Below are 18,746 nucleotides of genomic sequence, written 5' to 3'. Positions count from 1 at the left end.
GTTTAGAATGTTTATGACATTACTATCGGCTATAATATACATTTTTTTAAATGCAATAATTTAAGCCGTTAAACTGCGTTGTGCTCATCAATTTGTTTGTGCAGGGATGGCACCACACTTGGTTTAGGGGTGCTTTTAGCCATTGTTGTGTAGAATTGGTTTGCCATCTATTGGTCAACTAATAGAATGCAACGACCTAAATTCGAACTGCGTGCGTTTTGAAGTACGCGCACTACGCTGCCTCACAGAGAGACCACACTAGCAAGCCTACCACCAATTTTAACGTACATCAGCCTTGGGACGCAACACGTAATATAATTACTGGACATATATTATCTTATAGAACATATTTTTGTGCATATTATTGAAATTAATAGTGTTTTGTTTTTAACGAATGAACATTGAAAAATTTTAAAAATCTACACTGTCTTATATAAAAATATTTATGTGGAAAAGTTGTTTCATTAAAAAAATAATATTAATTGTTACTACTACTTAATAAAGATTGTGTGTATTTGTGCCGCCTACTACAGTAATTGTACAATACAGTATTGGTACAATAAGCGTGCCTACCTGTTTCAAGTTAGAACAGGGAAACTCGAGTCACCATTGTCCATTTTGACCAGCAGATAGCAGTATTGCAGTGTTGACTGATCAGTGATCACAAAAAAAACTTGAGTTGGGTTTGAAGTAAAGAAACCTATTGAAACTTTCTCGCTCATATTATTTTATTGATGGCGCCTCAATACTTTTTTGTGCCGTTGAATGAAAGTTGCCCCGTCGGGCCGTCCTATTATCTTTAGTCCCTCGATGAAACGGCAATCAGCATATATCATTATTCCTGTATGGAAGGAGAAAAGTAGAGAGTGAGAAGTCGAAGCAAAAACGCCCTATCCTTTTAATCAGCCTCACATAAATTATCATCTAGCACAATTGATTCAGTGAAGCCCTTTTTTGTGGGCCAAACTTTAAGATGACCTGACCCTCATAAATGTAATGGTAAGCGTTACAATTGGTTTGTGTCTATTCACAATTCCCTGCCAAAGCATTCCTTTACAAAACAGTACTGTGAGAAAGAAAAGACACGTCATACAAACGTATGCATTTGATCAATCTGCTTTTCTATGCACAACTTTGTTTGCTTTTTTCTTGTAACGTGTAAGTATAAATTATTACATTGTTTTATTCACATTGCAAATCCAATTGTGGCCCACGATTTCAAAAATGTAAAGGAAAATTATATTAGTAGAATGTTGAAGAAAGTTCCTCTAGTTAGTAGCTTTGCACTACATGCCAGATGTTTGGAGGAAAACACAGCTGAGATGTCAAAAGCAGTCGTCCCTCTGCTACATTCACGGTCATCGTATATTTTGGTATCTACAGGCTATTGGGACATGTTGGCAGTCGCCTTGTGCATAAAAGCTGAAGAGAATATTAACTTACAGGAAAATATTCACAATGAGACGTTTTCATAGTTGTTAAATACTCTTGAGCCTGCTAAAAACGATCTCCCCTCCCCAACACATATTAACGACTATTAGATTTGTCCGACATAGCTTGAACGCACCGGGTATACTTTGCTGCTCTTGAAAGAGATGAAACGGTGTTCAGTCAGTTGGAATCTGCGCGAGTGTGAGGCATGCCTGAAGAATGAAGATGTGCGTGTCCCCGGGACTTTAACATGTGGAAATTAAGGAATTAACAGCGTGCCAGTGGTATTCTTACCAAGATACTACCGAGTCAAACTTTTCCTCCTGTCAAAAGCTCGTCGGAAGACAAGAAATTGGTAAGTGTGCTACATTCAAAGCACGGAGCAAATCTTTGCTCACTTTCGCTGTTTTATGCAAACAGTTAACATTGCTGACAATTACGGGTGCTTCTGTCTAGTACGAAAAATAACAATTTCCGTGTCAATCACGTTTTCGAACGTGATGGTCATAAACTAGCTTGTTTGAGCAGTTTCAAAGAGACAACTTAAAGCCGTTACGTGTACTGTAAATTTCACCGTAGACATTTACTGTATTTCAGCTATGAGTCTTCTTTGGCTCAGTTAAGCAAAACAGTGAAGCACATTCCTGACGTTCTGCTCTTCTCATGTGAAACTCTGGCGTACGATTCCTGTACTGAATTGCTTTTTTGGTGGTGTAATTTCACAATTCCAACGTTTGCCAGTTTTTTGTGGGGGCGCGAGTTTCAGTGAGATAAGCGATGTTTGTGTTTGAACTGGACACTTAAAGTTAAAGGAACTTTGTACAGTTGCTTCACTCTGTCTCTTCTTTTTTAGTGTGTGGCTTTATTTATATTTAATGTTTAAGGCAAATCTTGTGAGAATAGTTAAGGTGCTCGATGCCATTGAATCATTTGCCATTTCCTCTTTCTCGCTTACCCCCCACGGTGCCCACATTTAACACAGCCAAAGCCAATTGTTCTCCTCTAATGAGTGCCCCAGTGTGATTCCTCGAGTTTTTTTCTTTTAAAATGCAAGCTGAGCTAGGTCAATGACCAGCTGCCGAAGAATAAAGGAGCAAAATCAATCAGCTACTAGTGAAAAGTTCCGTCTTTTCCCTCTTTGACCCCACTTGACCTTGCAGGCAAAATATCTCAAGTCAAGATCATTTCAGGCCCAAATGTTGCCCCAGTACAATTAGCAGCCACCGTCCAGGTGGTCTAGACAGGAAACTGCCCAAGTGTGTCTTAAATCTGGTACGTCCAACTCATTCTTTCAGAATTAGAACCTTGTTGTTGTGATGAAATTACCAGACCTCCTAATTTTGACACCATGCATATGAATTTTCCTCACATTCACTGCTTGCTTGATGCTTGAAATTGCCCAAAGTTCCAGGTCAAGAGTCAAAGGGAAAAATGGAATCAAACGTGACACTTTGTTTGAAAATAGGAGTGTGCCGTAAGTGATTTAGCATTCCAGGCGCCATATGGAGGTCAAGTTAAAAAAAAAAAAAATACATATATATATATATATATATATATATATATATATATATATATATATATATATATATATATATATTGTTACGGTCCTGCTGAACCCTCTTGAATGCACAAGGCAACTGGAAGTCCCATACATGCTCAGATGTGAAGCTGATAACTACCCAGACCAGCAGCCTTGTTCTTTACCTATATTGTCCTTTTACAGAATTTCCACACATAACATACTTGCAGTACATGCCACTACATGTAATTGTACCTGCTGCTTGTCCACCCTGACAACATGAGTTTGAATGTCTTTGACATAAGTGGCATTTGAATGAAGATTTTATTGACTTGTGTTAAAACCTGTTTGAAAAATATGCTTTTAGATAAGACTGGCCAGACAAGCAGTTGGTGCGTATGGTATGGGCACGGAATGCAAATTACAGTGTCTTTTAAATTACAGGCATTTTTGCATCTTTGTGTCAATGCGGATAGCTTTAAAATGCAGGCAAAAAAAAAAAATCCCCTTTTTATTGCATGCAAGTTTTGTATGAAAGGCTCAAAAATGTTGAAGGAACCTTTTGTTCTTTTTGACCAGCGGGGAACAATCATTCTCTCATTAAGGGCTATTTTGATCAGGGTGTAAACTGTTCATGGTGCTCCGTGGGTGTTGATCGCACCACAACATACGCTCGAAAATGCGGTGGATTCAAATAAGTGGCTCATTTGTTGTGCCTGTGTGGGCAGCGCTATTGTAGAAAGTGAGGATTTGATTGAGATGAAGAGAGAGTGTCAGGGTGTATTGTTTACCCCTGTGAATGAAAAGCTGTTAGTCTCTCGAGGCCTGTGTGTAAGAGGATGAACTGCAGTGCAGGAGTAATGTGGGAAAGACGGTGCTTGTATAGAAAGGCTGCTTGTCAGGGCGGCATTCTTTGCTGAGGAAGACGGGGTAAAAGGAGGGTCTTGCAAGATAAACATAGCGCCAGTGCTGAAATAATCCCAAATTAATTTGGCCAGTAATCTCCTGCTTACCCTGTCAGGTTGGATTGATATTTGTTTTCCACATAAACAGGCCTTGACTGATGGTGCCCATGTTGGTCTGTCCCTACCATGTCTGACTGAAGATAACCCAGGGAACTTATGTCATGCTTGAAGAGTCTCTCAGGCCATTTTGGGGCAGGCGGCGAAAGCAACATGACACGCTTGGCTCATCCCAGAGCAGGAGTTGTGTGGAGTATTTTTAGCTTTTTCTCCCATCAGCTTGTTCTGCATGACCAAACGTCAATGTGGACAGTCAATTGTTGCTTAAAACAATCATCACAAGTGCCTGCTTGCACATAAGAGTGTTCCCTCGGGGCTCAGTTGCAGGGACCGAAGAAGAAGATCCGTTCTTAATGACTTTGCTTTGATGACTGTGAACTAGGGTTGGGCAATAAATCGAATTAATTCAATACGTTGTTATTTTAAAAATCAAATCGTTGAAAATTTGCTAAATCCTGAAATCCAATTGTGTCTTTTGGATTATTAAAAACTGTTGTTCTTATGTTGTGTTACATTAAAATGTTTTTGTAAGTTGTAATTTTGGCAGAATGCTGGATGGGTGCTTTACAAGACGATCGCTACCAACTACTTAATTGTGGCATTTAAGAAACAATTATGAATGTTAAGTTTTTGTTAAAAACTAATTTAGAAACCGTATACATTATTGTTGTCTGAACATTTTGCACAGGAATTATTTTTGAAGAAATTAAACCTTTAGATAGATGTTTGTTGGGTTTATTAGATTAAAGTTGATTAAAATCGTAATCGTCCTGAATGTCTGTAAAAATCGAGATTTCATTTTTTGGCCATATCGCCCAGGCCTACTATGAACTAAATCCTTGTTAAGCAGTAAATATAAAACAATTTTATAGCTTGGGTTAAAGGTAGGTTTGCTGTTTGACCCCCCCCCCCCTTTTTTTTCCCCCTTAACCCCCACTGAAGTGGACAGATAAATGCAAATCAAGTTATTCCAATAAAAGTTGTTTTGCAGCGTGGAGTCGTTCTTTTGAGTGATAAAAGTGCCGCAAGTAGAGCACTAATTAGCATTAGCGAGTCAGACTGAGTAGATTATTACAATTCCTTGAACATCTATAAATTTAAGCAAAAATCATTGTCAATCAAATCATTTCAAATAAAAAAAAATCGTTCTTAATCGATTCTGAATCGAATCGCGCACCCAAAAATCGGAATCGAATCGTGAGATTAAAAGATTCCCACCCCTAGTAGACCCGCTAACTGGTTTCATTTCACCCACCTTCCAGATGGCCCATCAAAAAGTAAAAAATGCTCTAGATGCCCATTGGCCCCAACTGCCAACACCCTTCCTCCCCACAGCCTTTTATTTATTTTTGTTAGGTCTTGGCTCACTGTTCCACTGTACATGTTTACCTGCGCGTGTTTGTTATGCTTTCAAGAAAGGCATCCGAGCTATGGATTGCGTAAAGCCTGGCAGTTAGAGGAACAAGGAAGAAGTGATCCAGTGGTGCTCTTTTGTTTAATAACCTTTGGAATGGCTTCACTTGCATCTGTCTCCTATTAGGGAGAAAATTGCTGACTCCCTTGCTGCGGGTAATGCATCCATCAGCTGTGGGAACCAAACACTCTCCATTTAGGCAAAATGGCAGCTAGTTCAAGCACAGGTGCTCAACATGAATACTGGACTGTATGACATGTTTTTCTTGTGATTATACATTTGGCCACGTCTCCTCCCGAGGAAAAGGAATATGGAATTGTGATGTGTCAGCAAACTTTAGTGTAATCTAATGAGTTGGCATTGTTTAAATTGTGTCTGTATGTGGGATACTCTACACTGATATTTTGAACAGACTGCATTTCTCCAAGACTTTTATCGCTCTTTGATCATGTATGATGGGAAAACTTTTTTTTTTTTTAAACAGACGGTACATTTTATATTTCAGAACACCCCCGCACCCCTCTCCCGCTTATGGAAAGATCAATACTGTATAGTTTTTGTCCGAACATGGGCAAGTGGGGGTGAATCCGGAGGTCATTGTAGGTGGGATTATTAGGATTTCATTACTTGGGTAAGACAAGTTCAAAAGCCTTACACCCAAAACATGAAGCCCACTTGAGCAAAAGACACACTACTTCAAACTCAATTGGCCGAAGTTGGAGCAAAGGCTATATAGATAGGCCTCATTTGTAAAGAATGTCATTCAGGCAGCGCAGTGTTGTATTGACATCAGCAATGGCTGGGATCATTTACCATCACATTTGTCCCATTAGATCCATGATAAAGGTGGGTCTTCACTATGAATATTGTTGTGATGATTATTAGCATTTGTGTTAGGTCATAGGAATTTAGAAAAAACAAACAAACTCAAATTGACAGCAATCCAGGTGGCAATTTTTTGTGTGTTTCTTTTTTTTTTTTTTTTTTTTGGTAAAGAAGCCGTTTTGTTGAGCACAGAGCTCTGTGACATTTCTCTTTGCATTCCTGCACATCTTAATTGGCACTCCTCCTGGCAATGGGCTCATTTTAGCCTCGGCTGGCTAGGCTGTCAGATCGGCACAGTGGCCAGCGAAAGCAAATGGAACAATGCAATCCTAATCCCCGAATAATTTCTGCTCCTCTGGTCTTGCTGGACCAAAGAATGTAATGGTGTAAAGGCCGCAGGCTCACTAGGAATCACAAATGAACACGTTCTCATGCACAGTGATCCATGTTAATTTACGGCAAGAAACCGGAGAGGATCTGGCTGCGGATTTGTTGTGAAGGGACACACCTCATCTTAGCATGAGGGACTGGAAAAATGCATGACACCAGAGCTTTGTAGCTTTGATCTCAGTAAAGTCTTAAATGAAAGAAAAATTAATTATGTACATAAAGTAAAGTGAACGCTGACTTAACGTGGACTTGAGTTTAAAAAAAAAAAAAAATTATCATCGGGAACAACCGTGATCAAAGGTAATATGAGCACATTTGTTTTTTGAGAAGTCTTTATCAAACAGGTAGTGAATGAATGTATCAGCATTTAAAAATATTGAGGTTTGTTGACACATCAAAACTTACTGTTATTGTAAAGGCAGAATTTTTATGCACACAATATAATGGTAATGTTGCTTTATTCATATTTTTGGCTCAATCCTAACTGGTTCAAATGGTTCTGCTTGGGTCATTATGCTCGAAAGCCAGTTCGACTAACTCTCTTCACTTCCCTTTCTCTCCTGATTAGCACGGGCTCATATCACAGTCTCCACCCTGCGTACATCTACCCAGGCTGCACTATACATTACAAAGTGGTTGGCACGAGCAAGCCCAGAGCGGTGAGGAGGGGAATGACAGGAATTTCCTTTTTTTACTTCCAGTAAGGTCCAATAACCCCTTGGCCTCACTTTAGCAGGCTGCTGATGTCGGATTAAAAATGAAACAAAACGAGACTTGCTTATCTTCAAACCTAAACTTGCTGTAGGATGTGAACATACCAGGAAGGATCACCATTTCTCTGATTTACAGTATGTTTTAAGTTTTCACTAGACATTGCGTGTATTTGGTCTTTTTTGACTCTTGTGTTTTCCTTTTCAGCTCCAAAGGCCTGAGTGCCATGCCAGAGGGGTCCCATTCTGTTCTTCACCAGGGCCCAATGGGGGAAGGTAAGCCCAAAGCAGTTTGACTTTTTATGAGTCATGCCCTCTTAACTCATTCACTGCCATTGACGGCTGTATACGTCAAAAATTCATTTGAACTATTTCTATTAGTTTAACGTTTTTTTCCACTTTTGTTAACAAGAGTATGAAAACCTAGGGGGAAAAATATTGTACATGTAGAACAGATATCAAATTTGTGATTAATCGTTAGTTAACTAGTGAAGTCATGCGATTAATTATGATTAAAAAAATTAATCGCCAGATGCCCCTAATTTTTAATAAACTTTTCTTTAAAAAAAGAAAAAAGAAAAATATTCTTTAAAAAAATAAAATAACTTCTTTTTTTTTAAAGATGAAGAAAAGATTATAAAAAATTAGGGGCGTCAGGCGATTATTTTTTTTCCGTAATTAATCACATGACTTGACTAGTTATCTCACAACTAATCACAAATGTTATATCTGTTTTAAATGTACAATATTTTTTTTCTAGGTTTTCATACTATTGTTAACAGAAGTGGAAACAAATGTTAAACTAATAGAAATAGTTCAAATTACTTTTTGACATCTATAGCCGTCAATGGCAGTGAATGAGTTAATCTGTTCATACACTTTTACAGTATTGTGAGCGCTTTAGTCAGTCTGGGCCCCCCTTTTGCGTAGGGGAGAAATCCTGCAAGTAATGGCGTTGAGCAGTCCTCCTACACTCCTGTTTGGCTCAGAGCGGCGTTGTGTGTCTGTGGAGCTCTGCCAACCTCCACCACACAGCTGCAACCTCGCACACATCAAACCAGAACGTGTCAAAAGTCACAGACCGCTAAGACCGTTTGTCCATCGCCAGCGGTGATGACTTTGCGTGCACGGGAAAAAAAGGGGGAACTCAAATTACATATTATTTTAGTGTTCATTATCTTGACTCGCAGAGCCGCGGCTTGGACACAGGGCCTCTTTGTATCTGTTTGCCTGCTCTGTCCCTCCCCACGCCTGCTCTCCACTCTGGGTTTCCTCTTTGGCTGAAGATTACAAATGTGTCAATGGTTCCCTTTTTTCCTTGGTTTCAGCTTTGGGCCAAAGAGACGTTTTGGCTGGAAGAAATGTGTGTCATCCACATTAGTGCTCGTTTTTCTTCCAAAGTCCACACCAGGCATTGATCGAACTGTACATGCGAACACGCGTTTTTGCAGCCTGTTTACATTTACCTTGACCCAGTTGGGAGAAATGTTATGGTGACTTAACTTCCTTGTTATTGATGGATATGGGTGGATGTTTAGTAACGGATGGAGAAACGAGTCATTCTAATCATTTGTGTGATTTTCTGATTGGATGTGGATGATTGGACACAAGGAATGCACACGGCGAAACCAGAATTGGAGTGTGGTCAAGGTAAACATCGCGGTGGTCGTCCAAACGTAGTTGCCCCCAAGGTCAAAGGTTTATGAACTGAGCGAGGTGTGTTGATGTCCATTTTTTTTTCTTGCAAAATTCTTTGTGAGTTTTCACCAGGAATGCAGCTTAAAGGCATATCAATATTTTCGTTCTTCAAGCGACGGATGTTCCCTGCTATCCGATTTAAGCATTTGTTGCCTCAATAGATTATTTTTCCAGAGCAGCTAGATGACAGGAACATAAAAGCCCTCTCAGACTTTCCACCTGAGTGCAACTTGGCACACCATGGGGGAGTATCCTACCGATCATATCCGACGGTGTTAAAAAGTTGACGTACATCTCAGTTGTCAGTTTGATGGTTGACGCTCAAACAGGCATCGGCAGACCTGCGGCAGCTCTCTCAAAGATAAGGACTCCCACCGATCTACTTACCCCCTGGCAGGAATGTAGCTGTGTGTGCAGAATGTACAGATTTAAAGGGCTTCTGGGGGACGGGCGGATCATCTCCATTCTTTGCAGCTTTTCCAGCCCAGTGGCTGTCGGGATGTGGACGAAGATAGATGATGGCAGCAAATTTTTTTAAATTTTTTTTATGGAGCTCCTGGACAGGAAATCTTTAACTGCTTAATTGCTAATTATGGTGTTAAAGCACACACGACCTTACCGGTAGGTAAAATGCTATATAATGTTATGAAGTTACACTCAACTCAGTTTTGAAGTGGTTGCAAATATTCAATCAGAAGAGTTATTGCGTAACATACCTGCTGCCACAGCCTCACTGTATTGTCTCAGGCTCTCTAACTCTCCTCAATAGCTTTTATTTCATTGTAAATCATTTTATTGCGCCCCACAATAGCATTCCTACTTTAAAAGTCTTCCCCTAGATTACCCACATTAGTCACGCGCTCTCCGCAGAAACTCAATAAAAACAATGTCTTCCTCGGCTTCCTCCAGAGCACTTTTCAGTCAGTTGATGTTGTAAGCTTATGCATGTAGACATTTAAAGGGATACTTGACTCATTGAGCCATTTTCAACAGTAAGGAGATATTTTGTCTGTATTTAATGTGATAACCTTATTATTTTTCATGAACATAAAAAAAAATTGCCACTGAAGATGGCATCACCTGTGCTGAGGAAACAGGCCAATCATGGCTCAGTTTGGTGAACAAACCCAGAAAACAGGTGAGCCATGATTGGTCTTTATATTTCCTCAACACAGGTGATGTCATCTTCAGTCGACAGCAAGTGGAAACATTTGATTTTAAAGGTGTTATTTGTACATGAAAAATAATGCAATTATCAAATAAATTCTGGACAAAATACTGCTGAAAATGGTTCAATGAGTCAAGTATCCCTTTAAGTGGAGTTATTTGTTCAAAACTTAATGAAACCTGCAATGGCAAGTCAATTGTTTTTGAAAAATGGGGAATTTGCCTCTTATGATTTATTTCACGACTTGATTACCTCCTACGTACATAGTTTACAAACGTCTCCAATGTGTTCCAAATGTTTGACTGTTTTCTGCTCATTTTGTCTCGAGGAAGCAAGGAGGGAAGAATTTCCTACTACCTGGCATTATTGTTCTGCCTTATCGGAGGTCAGCATTGTACTGATAAAAGATCTGGGTCACTGCTGTTAAATTCCTCATTGGCCTTCTGTGAAGTGTAGTCAGTTATACAGATGCCTAAACCGCTGAATAAACTGCGTCACACCTTTTACAACCCTGCACATGATTAACGGCTTAGTGTAAAGTAAATGAATCTCTTCCTCCACACTTAGCACAGCTGTCCTGCTACCAACCCATGCAGACTCTATAGAAGCGCTAACTTGACAGCAGTGTGGTTGTAGTTCGTCAAATTGGTGGTAACGTTTACAGTGGACTCGCGCATCAAGCCCAGATGTGTAGGGAAACGCGAGTGATTGAGGGCTGGCTGAGTACGCGAATGCCTGAAGCATTCTTGTCCGTGGGGGGTGAGATGTCGATGAAGGGGTTTCCGAAGTGGATCATCACATGCCTATACACTGAGGTCACTTGGCACGGCTGGATCCTTTCAGAGCTGGGGCCGAGCACACGGGAGGTTTACAGGATTAAGTGTGAGCTTTTCCTGACAATTTGTGCCTGCAAGACTGACAAATGGGCTGCCCTTCATCAAAATTCCTGAATTTTATCTGTGAACTTCTTAAGAAAATGGATTGAGGTCATATCATTTCCCGGTTTTGCCAATCTATCCATCTTTTATCAAAATACATTCTTTAAGTTAACAATAATGTCTGGATATTTTAACGGAGTGCAGATCATTTTACTTGTAAAACACCAAAATTCCCCCAAAAGGTTCCCAGCCCAACATTTTGACCTTGAGTGTCGGTGTGGAATGCAGGTTCAATTTGTGTGTGTGGGCGCACGCATGCGTGCATGTCCACTGCCATTTATTTACTCGCCTTTGGGCTAATTATTAACATTGAAATCTTCTTGTGGGGCAAATGCTGGTAGAATAGAGTTATGAGAAAACCTTAACCTTAGCTGTATATTTGGAGCACAACACACAAGAAGTGACGTCAATCCTCCCTTCGTTCTGGTATATTAAACTAATCTGGGTCTTGTGTAAATCCTGGCATTTTGGCTCCTGCTGTTTGATAATGGTGTGTGATGACCTCAGGGTCTTATCCTAGAACGCACCCGGTGCTTGCAGCCCTTGCCCTCATGTTGGGTAGCCATTCACATTACTAGGGTGGGAAGGAGCTTTTCCCCAATCTTTTGTGGGGTGTGAGAGCATGAAGAGGGGAAACCTGGAGGCTAGCAAGGTCTTGTATTGCGATAGATGATAAAGTTTGGATCCAGTAAAGGGTGACCATGTCAAGTGCTGTGCCCGGTGATTAGAAAGACATGTTAGCAATTTAGTGATTGTCGTTAAATAAGATAAATGTTTCCTTGTTATGTGAGTGAACTTAAGAGTTGATACCAGCCTTAAAGGAAGTAGTAATTTCCACATTTTTACATTCGTTCATGCCACAGGTAAGATTCTGTTGGTACTAATAATCATCCCTTACAAGGCCAGAAACAGATGGGTTGACAATATTTTTTTAAACTGATGTTACTTGTGTGTGTGTGTGTGTGTGGCAATGAGGTAAAAAAAAAAAAAAAAAGAGAAGGCAAGTCAAGTAGAAAGCTTGAGTTAAGACAGAGCTGTCTCAGGAAACAAGATTTGAAAGGGCCAAGAATGCATCAAGGAACCAGATAGAATAATCATTTTTAATCCAGTTTAGTCCGACACTATTGTTTGTTTTCTCTCTTGTTTGAAGGCCGTTTGATCAAGTGAGAACACAATCTAACTTTTTTTTTTCTTTTTTCTTTTTCTTCTTCTTTTTTCTTTTTCTTCTTCTTTTTTTTTTAAGAGCTCAATATTCTCACAATCCAACTCTGTGTGGACCACCGGTAGTCACTCAGACAATCTGGTGTAGGGCACTATTGATATGGTAAGAAAATAAACCTACCTCATTGGAATCCAACTGGCAAATAAATGGATCTAGATTAGCATAGTAGGGATTTCTTCATTTCAACACGTATGGGGTTAGCATGTAGTCTTATAGTTTCAGCCTGGTAGAATGAAAAATGAAAAAATTATGTATTTATCAACAATGGCAATTTAGCTTTATGTTGTGTTTATTCTCAGAACTCTCAAAACTTTGTGGGACCTTGACATATGAGTTCAATTTGTGCACTGACCCAACTTGTCACTCCGTATACTTGTACTGTATATCAAGTCAAGAAGCTGATGTGAAACCAGTTAACCCTACATCAAAAATGAAAATAAAAGCATTTTCATATCACAGCTCATCATTCTGCTTTAGACATAATGTCCTATAAAATGTGATGACAAATACAAGGTGCAACAAGATGTGATACACCTTTACTCACCTATTGGAACATGAGTCAGTATTAATCAAGCAGGAGTGGTTGTGTGGCGTGTTACTGTCAGCAAGCGAAAGACTCCCACGCTTTGAGAAAAATGCTCCACACAGACGCAAATGACAGACATGCCATTCGCTGGAAAACTCTGGAGTAGTTGTTCAGCTCCCCCGCAGTGTGTTGATGGCAGGATTGTGCATTCCTGTACGCTCAGGAGAGAGAAGGATTTGCATTCAGCGTTTTGGATCGGATAAGAGCCCAATTTTATTAGAAAACAAAAGTATCAAGTGGGATAGTAGTGGAAAGACTTAATCAGTAATTCAGAGTTTTTGATTCATATCAGTCATTGTTGGCAAATAGCTCTTCATTCTCACTAAGCCATACGTTGTTGTTTTTTTTGCTTTGATTCTTCTCATCACTGCCGTCCGTGATGTCATGCAGTGTAAAAGAGATTTTGAATTTGTAATTAGCATCGTCTACTGTCAATGCTTCCAATGTACCCTTTGGAGCCTGCATTATTCACGACTCGCATTATCACCTCTTATGTAGTTCCTTATTGTACTACGGAACACTGAATACAGTTTACTCTCCTATGCTATGATAGGCAGATGCCAGGTAAATAAGCTGGTAACGTTTGTTGCCTGTGTCAGAATTTGCATTGTGGCCCACACTGACGCTTGTTTGCATTGCATGACCTGCTCATAAACTGAGTCATATCCTCACAAGATTTTGCAACCTATGCGAAACGTCGTAGTTGCATGCTGTGCCTTATCGTTTCCTAAGGGAGTGTTGCAATCCATATTTGTCCTGATGCATCCCAGATCATTTCAAAGACATTATGGTTGGAACGTTCATGACTCTTGTCTTGAGGTTTCTACAGTGAGGTAAGCATTCTGAGATTCACACACCTTATTTTCTAATGTCCCCCTGGGGTGAATCATTTCTATCATTCCAGTGACTGCGTCTTTTAGAAAAGTTAATTGCTAGGTGCTCTGGAGCGTTGCTTTCAGTAATCTGTTCTCCGGAATCACCACTGTGACATCAGAGCTTGTGAAACGACTTTTCTGATAGTAGAGACTAGCCTAGACTTTACATTACGAGCTGTAGACTGATGTAGTCATCAAGCTCCTTAAGTGAGTAACTGTCCCGTCTGTTTTCAGCTTGGGACCAGACTGAAGGATTCACCGGTGTGTGTGCGTGTGGCACTACCTCATTTTTAATCATCATTCACAACAAGCCAAAACAATGATATTGCTGCTTAACTACATTTGGGAACCGTGTTAAAGCGAGCAACCAAAAAGGAAGAAAGTCGTGCTTGTTGCATTAATTTAGCTTTGTAACTTTTGATTTAAGACTTTCAGCTCCAAGCACAGATGAACAGTTGATGAAATTCAATACAGCAAGAGTAACTTCATGAAGGGCTATTTTGAATGTAGTCCAAATACTATACCGTCTCTGTAGTCTTGACTTGGTTAATGTTTATATTGGAGAGATAACCACTGTATTGATGCGCTGCTAAAGCAAATAAGGTTGTATACCTGGAAAAAGCTGGGTTCCGGATAAAAAGTGTATATGTAGTGTCATGTGATCTAACGGTATAAACATTTCAAAAAAGTTTGCACTTCCGAGAGCAAATTGTGAGATGAACTGAAAAGTGAATTGCAGTTTAGAAACACTGTTTGAGCGCATTGTATTTAGATAATAATAGCTGTGCGGAAAATAGATGGGTGTAAAGTAGTATGTGCACATCACTGTGTGATCACGTGCATTATTTTGTGTGTTTTTGTTAGTGTGTTATTGACAAAGCATCATTGGCATGCGTGTCTTACAATGGCACGTTCTGTAGGTGTAAATGGATGTGAGCAGATATACCTTTTTAATTACACTATTTACGTCTCTTTCTTACGAAGAATGTTTATCCAATGACCAGAAGACTAAAATGATTTCCAGACATGGTTTTGTTTCACTCCAAACACATAAAAGCCTTAATGCGCACAAACGGAAATCCACAAACCAACGGGTGTCGTCGTGGCTTCGTTTAAACTTTAATTTAAGATTATTATAATAGCAGTTTTGGTTGTACACATGACAGGAGTGACACCGTAATGGGTCTGGCCTTGTCTATATGTCTACACATCCTGCAGAGATTAGCTGCAATTGTTTGCAGATGTTGAAGAGACTTGGGTCGCTCTACCATTTCAAAATTCAGCAATCCAGTCTTAAATATGAGCGTTGAAACGAAACTTTATTTTTGCTTGTAGTGCTTTTTGCGCCGTTTTTTTTTTTTGTTGCGCCGTTTTTTTTTTTTTTTTGCTTCTACCTTGCTCGCACCACAGCAGAGTTATTATGAAGGAATATTTGGGTGGGAGGTGAGAAGGAAAGAGGAAGTGAGTTTCGCAGGCCAGTCATGGCGCAGCTCATAAGAGGGGCTTGGCAAAAGGAAGCAGATGGCTCATTCACGCTGGTATGTAATAGCTCGGTGCTCTCCTCCCGTCTTTTGCACCATCAACCCTGTAGTTTGTCACGGAGCATAAACAGCGGTCATCTCCCACTAGCCTGCCCACCCCCTGTTTTGTGGATAGCGGAGCGAGTAGACAGAGTAACAGGGCGCGCAAGCCTCTTTTCAGCTCAGGACTGAGTCGTGGAAAGTAGGAGGGTGCCAGATGTGCATGCATGCGAATAAACTGGAAAGGCCGTCATTCAGTTGTCAAACTTCTTTGACAGCTTTTCTCTGCTCTCATGTGAAATTTCTGGCTTGTGCAGCTTGCTTTATTCCAAGAAGAACAATACAAGGTTGTTATTATCAGTCGAGTCAAGTGGATATGCTGGCGAAGAGTTCCACATTTTCTCTTGGGCTTAATGGTTACGTTTTCATGACTTTCCATGATGCAGAGCTCATGATGAATATTTATGCTTAACTTGTCAACACTGATGTAAGCGAGTGGGTTTCAAGCTGACAACACGAGCGACATCTGTGAGCTATCAACGCCAAATTATTCTCGCCGTCCCCACTTGGCAATAGACTTGACCTGAACCATTTCACTTTACAGTTGTAGCTTTATTCAGTCCAGTTTATTAGTCTGAAGTCCAAATACGTAGACAGAGACTCACTTCTGTTATTTAGCATGAAATGTGTTTGACCCCTTTTAAAACTAACAAATACCTCAGGAAATTGAGCTCTCTGTACAGTGGCAACTGAGTACCACTCTGTCCCACATTCTATGACTTGGTATATTTTGGATCTTCTGTGTGGAAAAATCCTCATCTGGCCAGGGACAATGTGAAACTGAATATGTATAGTATTTCTTTAGAATTGAAATGCAGGCTAAAAGGGTATATCAACAAACTTCTTGGTCCCTTTCCTCTCATCATGTTTATTTCATTCTGTTTTTCTAGAGTTGGGCCAAGGTTTGGTTGAGCAGTCAGGGGAATGAGAAATGGCAGAGTGCTTTCCTAAAAAATGTAATTTTTGTTATTGTGCCATGTCATTAATGATTTGAGTGCAAATAAATTACCGTTGTATATTCTGGTGTTTATGTCGCCGCATTCTGAAACCAGACCATTGAACTTTTTGCCCCAGATAACTACAATTTGTCCTGACATACACGTGCAAATTCACACATATAAATGAAAGCACTATTTGCTGATTAACTTACTACTAATCTAGTTTTAGGGGTGACAAATCCTGTAGGAAATAATGGACACTGTTAAGTGTCATAATAGAGTTAAATAGCCTATATTTCAATTTTGACCTTGAGAATTGGAGCATCTGTTTTAGCCTATATTTCAATTTTGACGTTGAGAATTGGAGCATCTGTTTTCAAAGCTTTGAATTGCGCTTCAATCAATTCCACACTGTTCACCAACGTGATAGCAAGAAAAACAAATATTAAATGTAAGGTCAAGTTAATTGTTGTTTTTTGTTATGCTGATCTCTCTTTCTTAATTTTTTTCCACCTTTTATATTCAAAGCCCTTATTCTAAAATTAGCGGTGTCTGATGTTCCAACCCGTGACAAATTTAAATTAAGAGATGCTCCGCAACGTCATGCATGATGGTGGTTTGACATCTTAAGTTTTGTGTGCTTTTTTTCCTGGAACATTTCACAAATACTGCCTACATCTTTTGGGACATTGAACAAAGTTTGAAATGTTTTCCCAAAAAAGGCACACAAAAAAGATTCCTAAAGGATAATGGGTTTTTATCAGATTTCGCGGGTGACTTATGACATGTACCCTTTTTTTGTGTATTCCTCTCATCTGTATAGAATATCCTCAGTTACCCTCGCCCCTCTCCGCTGGAGAACATGAACCAACAAGCACATATTTAGAACCAGACTGTTACAACCAACTATGTGCAGAGCCATTGGATGGAGAAGGCGAACGTCCAGTAAGTCTCGTGTCCACCTTGTCTTCCGGATCATCCCGTGACAGCCGCAGCCTATTCGGGAGCACCGTGACCCTTCCTTCCTCCTGCACACCACCCATACCCAGCGAGGAGGACATCGACTTGGAGCTGAGCCCGGCCGACAGCACTGCCGAGCAGACAAGGGACCAGAGCCCCGGCCTCGCACACTCCCGCGGACTATGGAAGCCGCACCGAATCGGCAACCAGTGGAATAACAACAACGCCTCCTCCAACAGGCAGAGTCCACAGATCCTTCACATCGCCGTTTCGCCTGTTGTCTCGGAAACGATGGCGCCCAACCCAAAGCTGACACACGTGGACAGAGTAGTCATGGAGATCATCGAAACGGAGCGCATGTATGTCAAAGATCTGCGCAGCATTGTAGAGGTGAGTCAATATTGTCTTTACTGTACAAGGAATCCTCTTAATTCCGCATGGGAGAATGTTTTATTTGGAAGATTGTGGAGTTATGACTTGACGTCTACAAGGTGTTCTCCATACACTAGTGTGTTTATTTATTTACATTGCAGTGAGTGTTCTCATATTTGCTGGATATATACAGGTCTTTCATGGCCCAAGCGTTGCTTTCGAAACGAGGTCATCACAGAGATGTGGCGTATCAAAATAGGATTTTACCGCGCAACAATTCATCCATCTCTTAACACTTTTTGTCGTAGGGCTGGGCGAAATGGCCCAAAAATAATTTAATTTTAATAATTTTAATAATTTTACTTTGTTTGTTTCGATTTAAACTCATTTGCTCCCAAAAACGTATAAATATGTTCTATTTTAAATGTTTTAAGTGTCTCAAAGCTGTATTTATATGTTGTTGTTTTTTTTTATGCTAGAGCATACAGAAGGTTTTGAACGGTTAAAGAATTAGTAGTTATTACAAAAACGGCCAGCAGGTGGCAGCAGAGTATACTAGATCAACCAGGGCCATGTTGAAAACAAGCATTTACCCACAGTTCTAAGCAGATTTGATCAGATCAGAATGATGAAACTTAGCTATATTCGAATGTTAATTGCTGCAAAACGGAAACAGATAGAAATATCCTTTTTTTCGTGATGAAAGGAGAGACTTCTTTCTTTTGGAAGGTTCAATGTTTTTTATAGCAATAGATCATCAATATTCTGTGGGCCTTGCAAAATCTGTCAAAATTCAGTAAAACAGATGGGAACGAAGGGGATTGCTTAATTGAAAATGGCTGTGAGTGAATGATAGTTTGGTAAATGGATGGATGGATATTTATAAGTCATTCACTCCCAGCCATTTTCACAGAAGCAATCCCCTTCACTCCCAGCTGTTTTACTGGGTTTTGACTGATTTTGCAAGGCCCACAGAATATTGTGTACAATTGCTATAAAAACAAAATAAATATTACGGTCTCTTCTTTCATCAGGGAAAAAAATGTATATTTCTTTCTGCTTACATTTTGCAGCAATTAGCATTAGAATATAGCTAAG

The 18,746-nt window shown here is 39.9% G+C and overlaps 1 protein-coding gene across 1 annotated transcript in view; it reads left to right on the top strand.

Annotated features, from left to right (window-relative positions):
* The first annotated feature begins 1,581 nt into the window (after positions 1 to 1,581).
* The window catches only part of LOC147163038 (pleckstrin homology domain-containing family G member 3-like), a 30,034-nt gene continuing 12,869 nt past the window's right edge, over positions 1,582 to 18,746 (top strand). The window contains exons 1-3 of the mRNA XM_086095429.1: positions 1,582 to 1,786; positions 7,520 to 7,587; positions 17,140 to 17,666. Of these exons, the coding sequence (XP_085951555.1) occupies positions 7,539 to 7,587; positions 17,140 to 17,666 (576 nt within the window). The 5' untranslated portion in view covers positions 1,582 to 1,786; positions 7,520 to 7,538. The remainder of the gene's footprint in view (positions 1,787 to 7,519; positions 7,588 to 17,139; positions 17,667 to 18,746) is intronic.

Source organism: Leptonotus elevatus, chromosome 14 (genome assembly GCF_054856555.1).
Source record: "Leptonotus elevatus isolate MCC_2025b chromosome 14, RoL_Lele_1.0, whole genome shotgun sequence".
NCBI classification, from domain to species: Eukaryota; Metazoa; Chordata; class Actinopteri; order Syngnathiformes; family Syngnathidae; genus Leptonotus; species Leptonotus elevatus.
This window is presented reverse-complemented; position numbering and strand designations above follow the sequence as displayed.